The following is an 18,926-nucleotide window of genomic DNA, read 5'->3' as shown; positions in this document are numbered from 1 at the left end:
GCTGGCATATTTAACTGAAGCATTGGTTTCACAGTAGCTGTCGTCTGTAATGTACTGAACACATCAATGTCAGGCACTGCAGTGAAATCCACTTCGCCTCTCCTCTGTCCGTTCAGACTTACGAAAGAGGGGCTCAGTTTAGGCTCAGGATGGGTGAAAAATGTTTATCCTGGATATCAAAATGCTGAACTGCAACAGTTCAAAGGGACACGCTGTTCCAACTTAAGTGCCCCTGACATTCAAGGGCCAAACTATAAAATGTGGTATCCTCGATGGGTCAAAAATGAGAAAGTTGCAGTCCTTTCTGCTCTGTGTAGCGCATAAAAAAAACGCATTTCCAGTCACAGATATAATATACATCCATAAGGAACAATTGGAGTCATGAAAAACTAATATATATTTTTTTTACCTTAAGGTTATCACTTATCACATGTATCAGGTTTTCTGGAAACGCAGTGTTCATTTGAGAAACAAACTTTTCAGAAATCACTTAGCAGGACATACTAAGGAAACACCATGTCAGTGGTCCTCATAAGCCGATTTTTTAATTCTTAGCTAGTCAAATCAACTGCTTTTTCGAAAAACCACCAAAAATAGTACCTTTGGTACCCAGTAAATAAATAAATAAAAATCAACACTGCAAAGGCACTTGATTACCTTTAAGTCACTTGTCTCACTGAGGTCTGTATTAGCCCATGACCACTGGGGCTATGGGTGTCATATGAGCTTTTGGAGAGCGTGGGGCTTTCAGGCTCTGGCAAAGGGAACATGGTTCTCAGCTCTCACCCCATGTCTCATTAGCACCACCATCGGCTGGAAAACGGGCCAATTTCACGGTGGGTTCCAAATAAACTCCACTTTTGACCAGATCGCCCCCCCCCCCTTTTTTTTTTCGCCAGAGCTGGTTTTAATTTAGCGCTTCCTGCTCTATCTTTCGGTCCCCCACGCCTCTCTTTTCACATTTGTTTTTGCTCAAAATGAATAACACAAATGTTAAAAATCCACAGCGAGACCCAATATGCGCATGTTCAAATTCGGCAAGGCACCTTCAAAATAACAAGCTCTGTCCTCTTCTTGCTATTTAATGTAATATTTCCGCAATATAAAGGCTACAGTTAAGCTCTAAATTTTAAACTGCTAAAGCAGGCCTTTCTGGACTCCCGTCGCCCATTAAAATGGGGAAAGGGGAATTTGGAGCCAAAGCAATAAAAATAAATAAAAAATTAAAAAATAAAACTTCAAAATATGCCGTAATGTTTGAAAACCCTGACTGTTTTTATATTTTTTACATCCCATTTTTTGTACTCGTTTTTTTTTTTTTTTTTTACAAAGGGGACCTGTTTCAAACCGCTCACATCCATGCCACTTTCCAGATGTGCGTTCCTCACCTCCAAATCACAAAAAGTCATTTTTATTCTTAAGAAACCTTTCCAACGCCACACGGTGAAAGCAAGGAAAAAATTGCCCTTTAAATGCGTATGTCAGCACGTAAATGAAAAAAAAAAAAACACTAAATAGGTAGTTTGATTGAAAAGTAATAAATGTTTATCAAAGCATGGTACTACATTTACTATTTAAACCCACATTAAACCTCAGGTGCAGGAAAAGAACGTGCAACTGGCCCGTAGCAGCTATGATGCTGCAATGCCCATCCAGACGGACGTACGCAAACCAACAGGGCAAATTCATTTTGCCTCCCCCCCCCCCCCCACAGAAAGGAAATAAAAACTATCCAGGCAACAAGCAGAGATGTCCTCTTAATGACCACACTCTGGGCACTGGAAGTCTCCAGCGTGATCAGTTTGCTGGGTTCTCAAGCAGAGCATTACCAGACCCCAGGAAAGGAAAACGGGAGCAGGAGGGAGAGGAAAAGCAAACTCTGGGTCCAGTCTGATGAGGGCAGCTACTGGAGCAACGTCTTTGCAGCCTGAGTGGCTCATTCATAAACAATGCAGAGCTGGCTCCCTCCCTGACTTTTATCTGCATTTTCCGGCTGTCGAATGGACGCCGTTTCTAGAACCTTCTCCATGGAAAAAAGTGAATACAGACTGATGAAAGAGAAACGTGAATAAGAGGACCTAATGTTATGTTACAGAAACTACATTTTCACTTTGAAAAATTTAAATTTAATAACCTAACTTTTGAATCTTGGCTTTAATAAACAAATGTCACTTGTGAGGACTTTGTGACACCTTGCCATGATTTTCTCCACTTTCTTTTGGCGCATCACTTGACAGAATTGGAAATCCACACTGACGGACACTCTCAGTGGGATACATCAGGCAAGGAATAAGATCTGCAACCTTTACATGTTCTAATGTGAAAACATGTGATTATTCACTCAGGAAAGTTCTCACAAACTTCTGTTCACTTATGTCTAGACAAGTCCATTTAAAAATAACTGCTAAAGTGAGGTCTGGTTCAGCCAGTTTTTTTTTTTTTTTTTTAATTAAGACAGTATACAAACGCAGCCATTTTCTGGTAACTCATGAAATTGTCTTTGTTTCCCTAGATAAGCAATAGACTGACATGTATCTGACACACGCCTTGGTACACGAGTTTTAACACGCACACCTTGCAAATTCTTACAGCTGCTAGACACTCTGACTAACGCTAAGCACAATTACTCATAAGTGCTCATTATCAGCTGACACAGCTTCACCCAATCGTGTTATTACACAAATATTATAGAAAAAGTCGAATGCCTTGCAAAGAGGCAGCAAATTTACAATAATTTAATCAAAAAGTGGATAGTGTAGTTATAACGTTGATCTTGATCTTGTAAATCTTCAGTGATGGAATATGTGTTATGTTGGGATGTTATTACAGGCAAAAGCCATAAGTGTTGGGTGCTCTCCAGCACAGTCCTCAGGTTGAGGTGACTACCTTCCCCTGAGCTGGGCCTGCTTCACCCAGGGAACTGCAGAGCCCTAACCAGCCAGCCCAGTGATGAGGATAGCACGAACTCGCAACATGGGATTCACATCCGAGCGAACATGTGGAATGGATTTCATTATTATTAATAAAGAACAAAATAATAACGCTTGTGTGATGCTGCCAAGAGCGATCTCAAAAATACGTGCGGTATATTGTTTAAGCTGAGTGACAGCATGGGAAAGTTTTGCACGAGTCACGTGGAATCGTGTTACCTTGCATGTCTAGTGGGGGAAAAAAAAGAAAAAGAAGGCGGCAAACTTTTTTTGTATTTACCATTCAAACATTTTTACACCTGGTCGAGGCTTCAAGGGTGTTTAAAATCAGATACAGTGTCAGCCAAGAGTTCGGGGGAAAAAAATAAGATAAAATAAAATAAAAAACAGGACGCAGGTCTGCTCTGAGCATTGTTCCAATCACTGTGGAGGTTGCCAAGTGTGTGGGGGGATTAAGGAGAGCTTTTTTTTTTATGAATCGGGAAGGTATAAATTCTGCTGGGCGGAAACGAGGCCCTCACGGCAAACGTTTAAGGGCGCTTCCTATTGCAACATTTGATACGGGGGCAGGGGTGTTTTGAAACACTTCGGTTTTCACACATCCCTGGCTGCCACACCTTTCCGTCATCCGTTCCTCAGTTTCCTGGGTGTTCTAACTCTTCAGCTAGACGGGTTCCACCAAAAAGGCGGTGGAGCAAACACAAGGAATTACAGGAGGAGAGGCTACATACATTGAGAGAGGTATACCACCAACTTCACACACATTAACCCCTACAGCAGACTGCATTTAGCCCATCTTGCTCACGTTGCCCATTTTCAACAGCATTGATTGATTTCGGATTGGTTAAACTAGCTCTTAGTCACTTACTTATTTCCCCTTCCTCTGCTCATATGTAATAGGCAAAAAAAAAAAAATTCTCTCTTCTCTGACGCTCCTCTCCGCTGACTTTAATCTCCTTTTAAAATTGTGAACACAAAGACTAAGCAGAGGCAAGCTAATTAGCAACACTTAAAAAGGAATCCTGATCCATTGTTTGGAGTCCCTCGCCCTTGCCCAGTTTCCAGGGCAACAACTTTGAAAGTGGTTCTGGGCGCGTTAGAATATTTGGCCAGTGTGTTTTCTCAGCCTGGAATGGAGCCCATGGTGGTGGGGGGGGGCAGGGCGGGCTGGGGCGCAAAGCTGAATATGGTGGAGAGGGCCCTCAGCTATGAGTAGAGCAAAGACCGCCAGGACGATGGCTGGTCGCCTCGCTTTCAGGCGCTACCACCAGCGCCCGAATTTCAGAACCAGTCTTTGGCGGCTGGGGTTTAGAGGGATGGCGGACGGGGGGGTCTGGCCTTGGCCCCCTGTGTGCTGTTTTCTCTTCCTGGCCCTTTCTCAGCCAGCGCTGAGACAGCAAAAACATGCGCCAATTAGTGTCAATTATGCTAGTGACTTCCTGATGTGGACAGCATCCAATAGGAAATGTGCTCAGACTGCCACTAAAGCTCGCTCTCCCTCCCTGTCTCCCTCTGACCATCCCTCCTACACCCTTTACTTTCTCTCTCCCTAACCCTCCCCTCCCCTCTGCTCCCCCCCGGTCCACCCCACCTACACCCTTTACACCCCCCCCCCCACTCTTCCTTTCCCTCCCTCGCTAGCCCAAATGTCTGTCAGCCAGCCATGAATTACAGCCCTGGCTGCCCGCGTGCATTACGGCCCTGAGTGAGAACTTTTTTAATCATCGCAGGAAACACCAAAGGGTCACCGCTTGGCTCACTGTACTGGGAAATTACGGCGTCGTGAGTAGTCATCACGGAGGTCTTTACGACCGCGTCTGTCAATAAAAGAAACACGGCACAGTAAATTACCGAACGCTCTGCCTGTTTAACGATGTTTATTGGGTCTTGATCGAAAGCTTTTAAAACAAAAGCGCGGCGTGGTCACAGCAGAACCCCAGACGGTTCAGTGAGCGCAGAGGGGGGGACGACACACCGTGTGGAGGGGCGATGGGCTCGTCCTGACTGCTCCGCTCCATCAATGGGAGCAATGAGCTCACAAAGGCCCGGCACTATGACCTCTTACCCCCCCCGGGCTGGTCTGTCACAGAGGCGGCGGTGACCCCCAGCCAGTTCGGGAGACTTCAAAGGCCTCCGGAGCCCTGGAGATGACCCCGCGACCTTGCCGATGTCACCGCTGCTCTCACAGTTGAGTGACTCTCGTGAGGGGACTAGCCTGCGCTATGCGCACGCTGCCAGAGGGCTGTCTCTCTCCAGTTACCTCGCGCTCCTCCCTCCTTCACTCCATGCGGGGCTGACTGTGTACGACGAAGCCCTTCCCAGGAGCACCGCGGTAACCGTGACAAAACCCCTCGCTTGCAGATCCACAGAGGCCGCTGTTTACTTCAGTTTCCAATGCACAGATATGTACAGTCAGCTAGAGCGGGGAGGCCAGGGGATGACTCAGGCGCGAAGCGGGCCGGCCTGGCCTCGGCGGCGTTACCGCAGGTCCTCTCCCTCGGCTCGGGTTTCCAGCACCGATCTCTTCATCTCTATGGGAGACCTCCTGCCGGATGGCGCAGCCGGCACAGGGTACTGCGGCGGTTACCCCACACGCTCAACCGGTGATTAGGAGAACTCTCAGAGGGAAGGCTGTGGCAGCTACATGAAGGACACTGCTAGGGAAAAAAGCTGCTGCCACAGCCCACAGCTGTCGTCATCACAGAGGAGGGAGCGCAAGGCTAGACCTGCACATGTACAGTACACACTATCCTTCTACTCGCAATCACAGTACAGCTGCTGCATAACCGCAGTGATTACACATTCCCTAATAGCACTGTTATTCATATGAGCAGAATTTATTTTTGCATTGCCATTATAAAAATTAATTACTAACAACAGCAACAATATTATAATTGCGATACACGGTTATTCTTGTAGATTAAACGTATTGTTATGAAAGATGATTCGTATTGTTATTACAGAAAGTCTGCAATAATTAGGAGACTAGCGACGCGGTGACTGCAGGCAGACGGTCCAGACTAGAAGCGAACATCCGGCGTACAGCGGTGCTCTCGACAGCTGTGCTGGCGGCCACTTGCAGACAGGCCTGCGTTCCCCAGTGACAGAGTGACAAGGAGCCTGGGATGAGCCACTCCACGCAGAGGAAGACCAGGGTCTGCCCCGCACCCGCCACCAATATGATTTCAATTACCAGCCCCTTTGGATCTAAAATTACTATACACAAAAAAGCACAGAATCTGATCCCCACGCATCCATGCAATACGCTCAGCTTGCTGTAGCTTTCTCAAAGGTTTCCCTGGAAAAAGCCATAAATTAGTTTTATAACCCCCCATAAATGTGACATTCCGACATTCCAGAATTAGGACTCAATGTGTGAAAAAATCATTAAATGAAGAATATGGAATATCAGAGAGCACATGTGAAAGGCATTACTTTTCATACTGCCTTTATTTATACAGAAATACATGTGCATTCAATACAGACAGACGATTACATGAGCTTTTTTAAGCCATATGACGTACGCTAGCTTAAATCTATATCTTTCCCATTGTTATTTCTGTAGTGTTTTTTTCCCTCCTCACAATACCATAATAAAAGAAATACGTTTCAGCCTTGAAGAAGGAAACAAGTTACCTTGGTGACACTTCCCACAAGTGCACTTATAGAATTTTGTTCACAAGAGCTAAATTGGTCTTTTTTTAATCTCTTCTACTTCACACAGAGCAACACCGGCAAACAAGTAGTAACCACTCCTCTTCTGGAATGTTCTTCTTCATTTTTTGTTTTACTTGTAAGAAGTTAGCCCTCAGAAGAGCAGAGCAGAGGAGAGAGGCAAGCCTTTTCAAGGGTACTACAGGAAGTAAGTGCACTGGAGGTCTCTTTGTATCACCACGGTAACAGCGGTGGGAGTTCCTCGATGCTAGGCAACCCCCCCACGACCCTGCTTGACCTTTCCCCTCCCGCAACCCCGGCCACAATGCGACCGTGCACAATTAAATCTCGGAATGCTTTTAAGCGATGACACCTTTCAATAGGCCGACTGTGTCAGAATTGCCGGGCGTTATTAAGCTTTCTACTTGCGTGGCCTTCCATCCACTAAAAAGGGATATCATATTGTTGGCAAAGCCTGCGTCGCCATCTTTTGTTCATTAGCCTTAAGCTTTTCAGAGGGAAGATGCAATAATCCCTTTTCAAATGAAATGGAAGTGAACATTAAAAGAAATGAGACCGTATTCCTATGCCCTCCTCCTTGCCCCCCACCCCACTGTCCTTTCCCTGATGCCCGCATTACTGTAGCCTTATGACCGCTCTGGTCTCTGACACAGGTCACCAGCTATTGGTCAAATGAGCTTCATTTCACATTAGGACATGATATACCTATTACCTCTCATTGACTGCTTTATACGGGGCTATTTCGCTCAGTTAATGAGGCCGAAGAGAGGCCAACTGCACCAGCAACCGACCGCTGAACGCCTTCTGCAATGTTTTTCACCCTAGTTAGCATTTCACATCGCATCACACTATTAGACAGTCTAGAGTCTAGACAGTTCCGCAGGTAAAGGCACATATTCACATGCATGCAAAAGTGTATCGCGGATCTAGATCGACTTTGATTCTGTCATCTTTTGTGAGTGAATTCTGATCGCATCCGTCATTAACCAACACCACGTTCAGTCAATTAAGCCCTTCGCAGCTGTTGTGAGATGACAAATAGGCCGAACTGAAAAACAATGTGCTGCGTGAGACGAAAATAACTTGAAAAGCTGAACTTTTCGCTGACAGGATAAACGTGCTCTTGTATGAAAAGAATTAAGAAAAAAAATTACATGACTACGTCCAGGGCGTGATACCACCGAACACTAAGCCACAAAGGCTGGCTACGGAGCCAGCAAGATAATGGTTATCAAACAAATACATTTATAATCCAAATATTATTCCGACAAAGGGAATAAAGCTGCTTTTCCCTCGCTAATTAGGCGATCCGTGCTTCCCTCACATCTCAGCTTCTGCTCCCCTCATGCTGTTTACCCTCACAGAGAGAGAGAGAGAGAGAGAGAGAGAGAGAGAGAGGGAGAGGGAGAGAGGGAGAGAGAGAGAGAGAGAGAGGGAGAGAGAGAGAGACAGAGAGAGGGAGAGAGGGAGATGGAGTGCACAAGCTTTAAGGGGAGGAAGGAGAGAGGGATAGGGAGAGAAAGAGTGCAAAACAGCCCCTCACAGGCAGGCCAACCAGTTTGTATTCGAGCAGCATGGTGGGAACACACTGAACCTTACTGCCTACTGCATGTACAGAGAGCACCAGAGAGCACCACAGCTCTCGTTCAGCACACAGGTTTCAGGCTTCTTTCACATCTCTTCTCTCGCTCTTCCCCTTTGCTGCACACCACCGTATTATTTCACAACTCGTTACTAATTAAAGGTTCTGCGGTTGGCTTTTTACCCCCCCCGTTACTTCTCTGTTTCTTCTCCCTTCCATGAAAACTTCAACCGAACGAAAGTGTTGTAAATTTCACAGTTACAACGGGGACCTGGAGTGTTCCCTTCGACTGAGGACATTGACTTCCTTTAGCATAAAATGTGTCACTCTTTTCCCCCCATTTTTCCCTTTTACAGTTGAGAGGTACTCCAGTAGGAAATGGCACTTCAGTGGCAGTTCAGTTCTTTTTTTTTCTCTCCTCTCTTTTTTCACACTCAAAACAGTGAGCTGGCAACAATGTTCTAATTGTTGGGCAAAGAAGGGGGGTTTCTGAGAATTCCAGCTAACACCACTGAGCGCAATATGTACGTTATCTGTGAAAAATTTCGAGTGAAAATGTCTGAGACTCTGCCTGGGAGAGAGAGAGAGAGAGAGAGAGAAAGAAGGAGAGGGAGAGAGAGAGGCTTCATTCTAAAAAGAACAAACTGGATACTCACACCCGTCTGGACTGAGGGCGCCCAAATGCATTCACAAAAAAAATGTAGAAAAGAAGCTAAGAGGGGAAAAAAATTGGGGCACCTGGTTCTTGTCAGACACACACTGACTGGCAGAGCCGGGCATGCTCTGAGGTTTTGCAGGACGTGCCCGGTGATGTTTGTAACCTGCTATGCACCATTTAAAACACATCCTGTGCAACCGCTGCTTTGAAGACAACCATTTCCCAACCCCTCTTCCACGCTCAAGGAGAATCAGAAAATAGCAAAGGAAAATAAAGGGAAGTTCTTTTCTCTGAGAACGAGTGGCTCTAGAAATAGGTTAGCTGGTCAGCAGATGATAGAACATTTGAAAAGAAGAACACTCACTAAAATACAACGCGGGTTGGAATCCTGGCTTTATGCAACAAGAGGAAGAAATTCTATTAGGGCTCCACTAGTGTGCACCATTCTGTTTTTTTCCCCCCTTTCTTTCTTGTAACCAAAGGGTTTTGCTGGTCTGGGGGGTGTGAGGCAGACGAGGAACATTCCTCAGGGGGGGCCCCGGCGCCCCTTCCTGACACGTCTCAGCGTTACACTTTCTCTGCCCCCCCCCCCCCCCCCCCTTCACCCCACCCCACCCCAACCCACCCGCCCCCTCTCAACCCAGCTCCCCCTCTCACTCTTCTCATCCACTACCAATCCGCCACCACCCTCCCCTCCATCCATCCCTCTCTCCCTCTCCACCCTTATCTCCCTCCACCCTCTACCGCCCTCCACCCCTCTCCCCCCCTCCTTTCTCTGTTCCCCCGTCTCTCTCTCCCCTGCTGTAGAGTTCTGCAGTGCCTCTGTTTGTTTGGTAAAGACTCTGGGCTTTGACGTGTCGAGATGTCTGTGATTTCTCCCAGGCTCCCGAGGGGCCGAGGGAGATAGCGCTTTGTGTTCTGACAACGTCGGCCTCTGAAGAGGACCCGGGCTGTTTTTTTCTGCTCCAGCAGTTCTTGGCAGGCTGTTTAACCACCATCGGCACATGGCCGCTTCCAGGTGAAAGATTTGGGAGGAGAAAGAATGAAAATAGGATAGCCAACAAACTGGGGTAGTCCAGGAGAGGCTGGGGGGCTTTTTCCTGAAAGCACTGGTACTGTATTAGAGTGAACCTGAGAAATTCTCCTTCTCAAATTCACGCAACTCTGTGTGTGCTGAGAGCCCAAAATGAAATGATGCTGTCAGCTAGTAATAAATACTGAAGACACTTGGTGGTAAAGGGACAACATAAAAGTGGGCAGCCACAAGTAGCACAGTGTAACTATGCCCGAGCCACAGCCTAGACCAATCTGCAAGTGACGGGTGGGATTAAAGTTAATGAACAGCATTTACAAAATCTTCCCAGTGCCACTTCATTGCTTGCTTTGCCATTTCACACCCTGTATTTATGAAAGCAGCTGGCTTTAAAGGGGAGATGTTTAAATCATTCATAATCAAATGAGGAAATGGACTATGAACTAATTAGTTCATCGGGTTCTCACGAACAATTACGATCTCAGAAAAAAGTGACTTTTTAAGGCGTTCCGAGTGATATCACAGAGCACTCCGCAACGCTCGCTGGCACATAGCAACGCCGTCTTAAATCTCAGCTCCCTCTGAAGGCGGTGTCAAATTTATGATCCGAGCACTCGGCAAGGCATCTAGTCTTCAGCGGCAGTCTGAGGTTTTGAGGCTGGAAACGGCCATTCAGCCACCAGATGTACAGCTTTTAAGAAGCCAAAAAAAAGAGAGGAAAAAAAAACAGACAGAAATGAAGCATTCAGATAGCACACTATGGACAGGGACCCATGTCACCAATTGGCAGTGGTTGTCTGTGGTGAACAGTTCAAGCACAGAGAGATGGAGGCAGGGATATAATCCGCACCACTCTGGGTTGAAAAGGCAGATACCGTCAGGCCAAAGAAACCAAGCATACTTTCAGAGACACAGCAAGGGAGACAGAAAAAAAAATCATGTACCAATACAGACCAAGTTCAAATGTTGGTCATACTGGGGGCTCATTTTGGTAGAAGAACCGAAACCAACAGGATTAGCAGGTGCGGTACAATTTAATTTTACTTCCATCCAGAATTGTGTTGCAGCTTAAAGGGACTGGCTACAAAACACAGTGTTATGAATTGACTCGTTATTAAGATTAAAGTCCTTAAAAAGGGTTGTAAATACAATTAATCTTCACTGATTTTAATAAGGAATCAAACCACTAAGAACTTTAAACATGTAGACAACAGTACACTATGGATAGAGAAAAGTACCCAATTTCAAAAATCCATACACAGCGACTTCAAGGCCTTTTCAAAATTCCAGCATTCATCCACTTTGCCAGCTCAGTAGTAGAAATAGCCACTTATTGTCCTTTCAGTGCTATAATTGTTACGGACTTCTCTACAGTGCTAAAAGTATAATGCCATGCCAAATCTAATGGGAAAAAAGTATGAAGAAAAAAAAACCCAAAACTTGCAAATTGACAGCACAACTGTCCTAACCCCCTCTCTCCGTCCACCTCAGCCCCCTGGTAAAAATAAAACCAGTGGATTGCATCAGCTAAGATCGTGTAATTGCCAGCCTACCCAAGCTTGCATCTATTGTAAAGCAGACAGCCAGTTCAGGGCCTGGACTGGAATTCAGGGGGTTACAGGTTTGATTCCCAGGTGGGGTGCTACTGGTGTAAATTTAAGCATGAAGCTTGACCTGTATTGATTCAGGAAACGCTCAGCGCTTTAAACTGCAGTCCAAGCCCAGACTGTTCAATGATACCATACAACCCCACACACATAAAAACTAAGTCAGCCTGGCAAAGTCCTACTCTGAACTTTCCCTGGGGACCATTTGCAAGTACTTTTTGCATAGAACTTTAAACCCATTTCAGATTCCTTGGTTCCAATTTGTCGTGTGCATCCTGTAGAACTTTTAACAATCCAAGTTCGCTGCTATTTTCCTTCGCCGCGCAGAGTTTGAAAGCGCACCGCTCAGGCGCGGCCATGTGTTTGACATTGGAAGCGGGCTGGCTGCAAGAGGAACTGCCAGTTTCTCACTCTAATTAAAGTCTTTAAGCCATGTGACAGCACACAGGTGCAACAACACGGAGCGACCAGGCCCACGGGTGGGAGAAGAAAGGACCCCTTGTGGTGACGGGGGCTGTGGGGGCCTTTCGGATGCCCCGCTGGAGATTCCAGAGCTGCCCAAGAGGACGCAGACAGGGTGGTAACGCAAATTTGCTAATGTGGACGCCAGGGAGAAAAAAAAACATAATTCACTTTAATTATAATTATAGCTCCTAATTTTAATGGACAGCAATAGGGGGAATGCTTGTTTTTTTAACCCCTACTTTAGGAATTCAATGTTTTGGTAGGGCTTGTAACTTTGAATCTGGCAGTCTGCTTTACATAACACAAGCGCACTGATCATGTTTATCTCATTCTTCACTGTTTGTTGTACTGCATCATGGCAACAAGCTTCATTCCAGTGTAGACGACACACCCAAATTGCTGTTACAAATAATATGTTAATTTTATATTTTGAAACTGATTGGCTGTGATACAGTACTATCTTTTAGAGGCCAGAACATGACAAATGAGCCACCCCCAGCTTTTTCAGTAGCTAGGCAGAAGTTTAGGAGGACATCCAGATTATTTGGAAAAAAAAAAACTAACAAAAGAACAAAAAACTGAACTGAACTGTGAACTGACAGAAGTTTAAATATACCATAAGTGGTATTTAGAGAGCCATGTGTTTTGCTTTCTTTCCCATTTGAAGAGAGCGCATTTTTTTCCCCTTCTCCTTGCTCTGACCTGATTGAAACACACATGGGCTGCCAATTCGATCTCTCCACATGTGACTGAATGTCATTTTATTTCCATCAGACAAAGCCAGAGAAGTTCAAAAAAAAAAAGAAAAGACTGCCGCAGAAATATTCAATGCGACCAGTAATGACAGTCATCTGACCAGGCTGCTGCACTGACCCAATCTCTGAGGAATTAACTGTGGAATTAGTCCAGGATAATTATGAAGTCTTTTCTAATGACATCTCACTGACACTGTTCCAAAGACGGAAAAAACAGCCCACATTATTTTGAAGGCAATATGAAAAATAAAATGAAAACGGCGAACATCTGGAAGGCTTCAGAGCCACAAAGAGGCAGTGCTGCATCGGCTACCCCTTGTCTGTTATGAGGCTGTTAGTGCCTGAGAGTTGATTACAAGTTTCACCAAAAAAAAGAAAAAAAAATTCTTGATGACTAGGGTAATGTTCTGGTAAATTGTACTGGACCAAAATTCATTTGATGGAATTATTTTTGAGGGCAACTAATGCTTTAATGCAAAAAAAAAACTGTCTGACTACATCTAGTAAATCCAGTATTTTGTAGGCAAATAGGTGTGGGTGTCAGAGTGGGTGCACAGGGTGAGCTGAGCGCCATCTCCTCAGCTTGGTGACGTTGATGTGACAGCGTTCTTAATGATGATTTCTCCTAATGGAAGATGAAGGAAGGAGCTGAGAGAGAGGCTCCTGAAAAACCCGAGGATGTGTCAACAACAAAGGAAAAATATGGGGAATAAAAAAATGGCACTGCTGCGGCCAAGAAAATCCGGGAAATGAGGAAATTCCAGCTGACACGGTGGAGAGAGGAGGAACGCTGACGTGTAAATGAGAACGCAAATGGTGCAACAAAAGCCTTTTTCACCAATGTGTCATTGTATCACAGAGAAAAATGTCATAGTTCTTACAATTAAAATAGTGGTTCAGTGGAGCTTATGTTTACTTCCCTATTGGTTAATGAGCTGGCATGGGGTGGCTGTCAGGCAAGTCTCAGCTGAAATGAGGAAACACAAACTTAACCCTTTCTCCCCCAAATGGCATGAATGTACACTGTATTAGGGCATTGCACCCACTGACATACTCCAAGGGGCCCTTAGATGACACATATATAAATGGTATGTTCAACCAAAAAAATCCATCCCTGATGTTTTTTTTTCCTCATTGAACAAAACAAGGTCTGTTGACTACTCCGTATTCACAGGGATGCCTTGCTCAAAAGCCATTGGCTATTTATTAGAAAACAGAATTATCACCAGTCCAATCCATTCTGCCTCTGTGTCACAGTGCTGGCCTTTGGGACAGCGAGTTGAAATCATTATGCTTTGGCCCTTAGAATGATGTAACTAGTGTTGTAACGGAATGCTCAAATTATTGTCTCTTCTACAAAACAGTTTGCATGTGTACACATTTCGCAAGTGCCTTGTGTTGCACAAGCAGTCAAACGGCATTGTACAGGCCCCTCCTAGTTCTGCTGTGAAGGTAGGGACAAAAAAAAAACACACACATGTATGCAACTGCTCACCTGCTGTTGCTGGAGGTGCAGTAAATCCACTGGGCTGATCTCCCCATTGGCGTCCCCGTTAGACCCGCCCTCTCTCCCGCCGCTGTCCGATTGGCTGCTCAGGCTGCTGACTCCATTTTGATTGGAGGGAGTTGTCCGAATGGTCTCAGTTGCTGATTCTACCATCATCACGTGGCACCTAGGCAAAAGTAAAAGAGGAAAAAAAATTAGTTGAACAACTGTGAGCAAGCACACCCCAGCTTCAAGTCTGTAGGTACAACCAGATGTTTAGCATCAATGTATACACGAAAAAATATGCAAAAACAAAACTTACAAACAAATACAAAAAAGGTTTAGAAAAGCATACTGGTTTCTTTCAACCAACCAAAAGACTACATTCATTTCATGCCGCAACACTTCAGATTCAGGACCTCTGCCCTTGCCTTAATGCACAAGGCTTTGAAAGCGGAGTCTCAGCTGTTGTCCTTGATGGAGCTTTGTAAACAAGTGGCCTCACAAACATCCACATCCTACACCTTCCTCAGCGCACCTGAGCCATTCTGTAAGGCCTCAGCGAACGCAAGGCTTCAAGCCTGAGCAAAGAAAATGCCACCTTGGACCAGACCCAACCATACAGGTCAACGGTACGAAATCCAGATACAAACACGCAACGATCGAAAAGACCAAGGACGGCATCACGCCGCAATTCAGAAAAAGGCGCCGTTTTCTCGATCCCTCGAGGTAATGCGGTTGAATTCTCTTTCTGTTTTCGTATTCCTTTGGCTGCGAACAATTCACTTTGTGAGCAAGACCTTTTGATGCATTTGCAGTGAGTTTAGGAACTCTAATTAGAAATTGCTCCGGCGACAAAACAGAGCAGCGCCTCTGTGTTGTTTTGAAAACACTGTTCAATTACGCTGAGATGCATCTTCGGTCGGTAAGAGAAAGAGCGCCAGCGTGGGAGCAATAACATCAGGGATGTGATACAAAACAACCTTCAAAATCAAGCCTACTGTGAACTCCTAATAATGAGCCCTCCTACCCTGCCTTTCTGCTTTTACCAGTTTAAAAATAAGTTTGCATCTTGTTTCAACAACCCTGGGCTAGACGACCGAGGGGGGAAAAAAAAAAAAAACATTGAGGCATTCCACCACCAATTGCCTTCTGGGGAATAAGAAAAGCATCCCTTGAAAAAACAAAGTCAACGGCAGCTGAAACTCCAAACGTGGTCGTTTCGCAGATGGAATGCAACCAGATGCTCGCTTTAAAACGGGGCCGCCAATCTTTTATTTAGCAGGAGGCGCTCCATTATCTACGCTCGGGTGCGAGGATGGCCAGTTCTCCTGCCGGAGGGTCACCCACATCAACAGCTGATGGCCACAAAAGGAATGGCCCTGTCTTTCTGCTCCTGACATGTACTCGCCTGCTCTATGGCCACATGGGCCTCCTTACCATGTAGCGTGTGGTAAATGAAATTTTAAGTCATTTACTTCCATTTGGCGCACGCCTGGCTTGGAAAACGCTGCGAGATCGCTCTGGTGGCATTACTGATCCTCTGGATTACACTAACAGGGGTGACGGGTATTCTTCGCTCATCTTAAAGGAAGTCGCACAGAGTCCTTTCAAATTTAAGCCTGCCCCTGTTTCAACTATCACGGTCCATACATGGGGGTGGAATATTCCAGTTTCATTCAATATAATCTGTGCCAGCTTCAACGCTGAACCAGCGCTTGATTGCAGTCAGTTATCCTCCCACTCAAACAAGGAGCTGTCACAGTCGCTAGTGTTTAAGATTTTATAGAGAGCTCTAGCATGCCATTGACTCCATACCTCATTGACTTTGTACTTTAGCAAATACAATGCCTTTGAACAACTAATCACCTCTGACTTTGATTGCATTTTGTCACCAGCCCCTAAACATTCCCTGTGCTATTACAACACTGTATGCAGCCAGCTCCTACCTCTTCATAGAGGTCTGAATGAAAGAACTGGTGACACAAGTACACGCAGAGAAGGCCTTGAAATACGCATCCTTACAAAGCACCCCTGTGTGTGCATGAATGCTTGAAACCATGTCATATTCAGTAATGGATGTATATTGCAGCCATAACGTGAGGTCGTGAAAGAAGCAGGTCAATAAATCTCGCTGGAACCTCTGATTAGGGCTGAAAGACAGAAGTTGCAGAGTCGGGTAATTGTTTCTGGCAGGCTCCTGGAGCTGCCAGCTCATGGCTTGTCTCATCTTGTCCCCGCCCTCAACCCCTCAAGCTGAACTTTGACCCCTGAGACTACAGGGAGATGCATTCTTCCTCTGGGGGTGTTTCTTTAGATCTGAGCGATAAAGCAGGCGTTTGGGGAACCAGGCAAATAAAAATACTTCTGCCTTTTAATTGGTATGGAAGAAAATGGGAACGAACATGCCTTCGCTTCAGGGAGTTTAAATCTGCCTGTGATAGATTAGACAAATCTCACAGCCAGCTTCATGACATGGTAGTGTAATGCATTTGCCATGCACAAAGTATGCTTTTTTCCCTCCCAATATCAGCAGATTTCTTTGGTGCTAATGTGTGTAAGGCAGGTTATGATACATTGTCCTGTTCCTACAAGTAGCTGCAACCTGCGAATGATCGCTGGTGGACTCGTGGGCCTCCAAAGGTTTATGGTGGGGTGAGGTTTTACAGAAGTGTGCTGGTCTCAGGACTGTGGTTTTCCTCTCAACCTGCACAACCATTAAATAACCGCTTGCACAAAAATTGTTTTTGCTTCGCGCTCCATAGCAAAACTTGCTCCTGATTATCAGATAGGCAAACCGTTTATAAATAAAGCACAGACACAAAGAGAGGTGCAATCTATGCTGTACTGCACATTATGGCGGACAAATTATGGTAACAAAAGTTATTTTTGCCAGGCAAGAATCATCTTTTGGAAGTGACTGGCTGGTCATACATACCCCTTTGCCTGTCACTGGCTAAAAGACAGCTCTCCCAAGGAGAGGCAAGGTGTGACAACAAGAGGACCAAGAGGTGCACCAGTGCACTTTGGGGGGGCCACACTTGGGAATTCCCAAATACTAAAGAAAGTGAACCAAAACTGTGGTGAAGCCATTTTTTGTGGTTATTGTTGCTATTTCTGGAGTGCACTGACCCAAGAAAGTCAAAGGTCAAGAACATGCAAAGTACCAGACAATCTGATGTGTGAGTTGATGCATCTCAGATCTGGTCCAATATCCCCCATCAGCTTGTCAAATCTATTCACCGCTATGTCCAAATCATCAAAATATCACTAATGAAAGAAAAATGATACAACTAGAGAGACAATGAAAATACTGTCAGCAGTACACATATCTGACAGACCTCTTGACAAAAACCTGTTGTTTTTACATACATTTTACATACTTTTACATTTTATATAATCTTATATATAACCTCAACATATTTCTGACAGATTAATTTTGTATCTATTCTGGCACAGACAACTGTTTTGGCACAGGTCAGGGGATACAAGGGAGGGGAAATGAGTTGGGTGGGTGGGGGTTGGAGTGCACATTTTGCTCCAAGGTCAGAAAGCCAGCCCTGATCTCCAAGACTAGACTTTTGGATGTGGGCCACCGTTTCCGACAAACTCAATCCAAAGGACAAACCTCTACTAATGCCTCCGCTTTAAATTCTTACTGCCTGGATCATCCTTCCTGTTCGGGGGGGCAACGCTGACTTCAGAACTGATCGCTCTGATCTACAACACATGAAAAAAAGGCCAGGCTCTCCATTTCAAATTTAAACCCAGATGGACAAATGAACAACCAAGGAGACGACCCTTATTAGGGTGGTTGATAAATACCAGCTACCTTATCTGATTTCCTTTAAAAAAAACTCCATTAACCACCTTTTAAAGACATTATTAATGCTTTATTTATTGAGCAGGTGCATTTACGTGTGGCAGCCTGCACAAACACTGAATCTTGAACTGCCCATGTGCAAGGACTATGTAATGCAGAGACTTTACAACAATCTAACCACATATTACATATTTCTGATAGCCCATGTGTTTCTTTGTGTATTAAGCACTGGCCAAAAACTAACCTGTATATTTCAGTGAAGCTCGAAAGTTGAATTACGATAGCTCGCCTGGTAACATTTACAAACTAGTTTAAAGCTGTAACCTCAAGTCAGTTGCCTTTGAAAGCCCCGGCGTACAGGCCAAAAAGCAACTTCAAAATTATTGACATTGAAACAAATCTGCTACGATGACAACCCCGAGCATGTTTATGAGAATTAATCCCTCCCCTTCAGCCTCCCGTTGCTTCACACTCAAATTCAAATACACTTCCATTTGCACACTTTGACACACGCACAATGTTTAATAGCTATTTTCCGTGCGGTTATGATTTCATGTTTATTTTCTCACCAGAAGAGCAGGCACCTGTAAGTCTCACTCTCCCATTGTTTGTTTAAATTCTGAAGCAGTTTACCAGGTTAATAGCTCTTTATCATGTTAAACCTTCAGCAGGAATATCCATACAAGTCCCAAAAAGCCTGTTTCTACAGCCTTGCGTCAGCTCAAAGGAATGTCCTTATTAATAATACAAAGTAAAGTAATGTGATTAGAAGAGACAGCCAAGATGGTGCCAACACATATCCATGCTTGCCCTCGGGCTATTAAAACAGTATCAGCTCCTCACAGAGCATGCAAGTTTATCAGGGGCAAATTTAACATACAGCTCTACCGAGGTTTGCTGTTTAGTCAGGGA

General features: G+C 45.0%; 1 protein-coding gene across 1 annotated transcript in view; it reads right to left on the bottom strand.

Annotated features, from left to right (window-relative positions):
• foxp4 (forkhead box P4) overlaps nt 1-18,926 on the bottom strand; it is a 122,412-nt gene that overhangs the window by 63,650 nt on the left and 39,836 nt on the right. The window contains exon 2 of the mRNA XM_036530926.1: nt 14,201-14,378. Coding sequence (XP_036386819.1) covers nt 14,201-14,368 — 168 coding nt within the window. The 5' untranslated portion in view covers nt 14,369-14,378. The remainder of the gene's footprint in view (nt 1-14,200; nt 14,379-18,926) is intronic.

The sequence above is a fragment of the Megalops cyprinoides genome, chromosome 6 (assembly GCF_013368585.1).
Source record: "Megalops cyprinoides isolate fMegCyp1 chromosome 6, fMegCyp1.pri, whole genome shotgun sequence".
NCBI lineage: Eukaryota > Metazoa > Chordata > Actinopteri > Elopiformes > Megalopidae > Megalops > Megalops cyprinoides.
The sequence above is the reverse complement of the archived record's forward strand: the minus strand, read 5'-3'. Positions and strand labels throughout refer to the sequence as shown.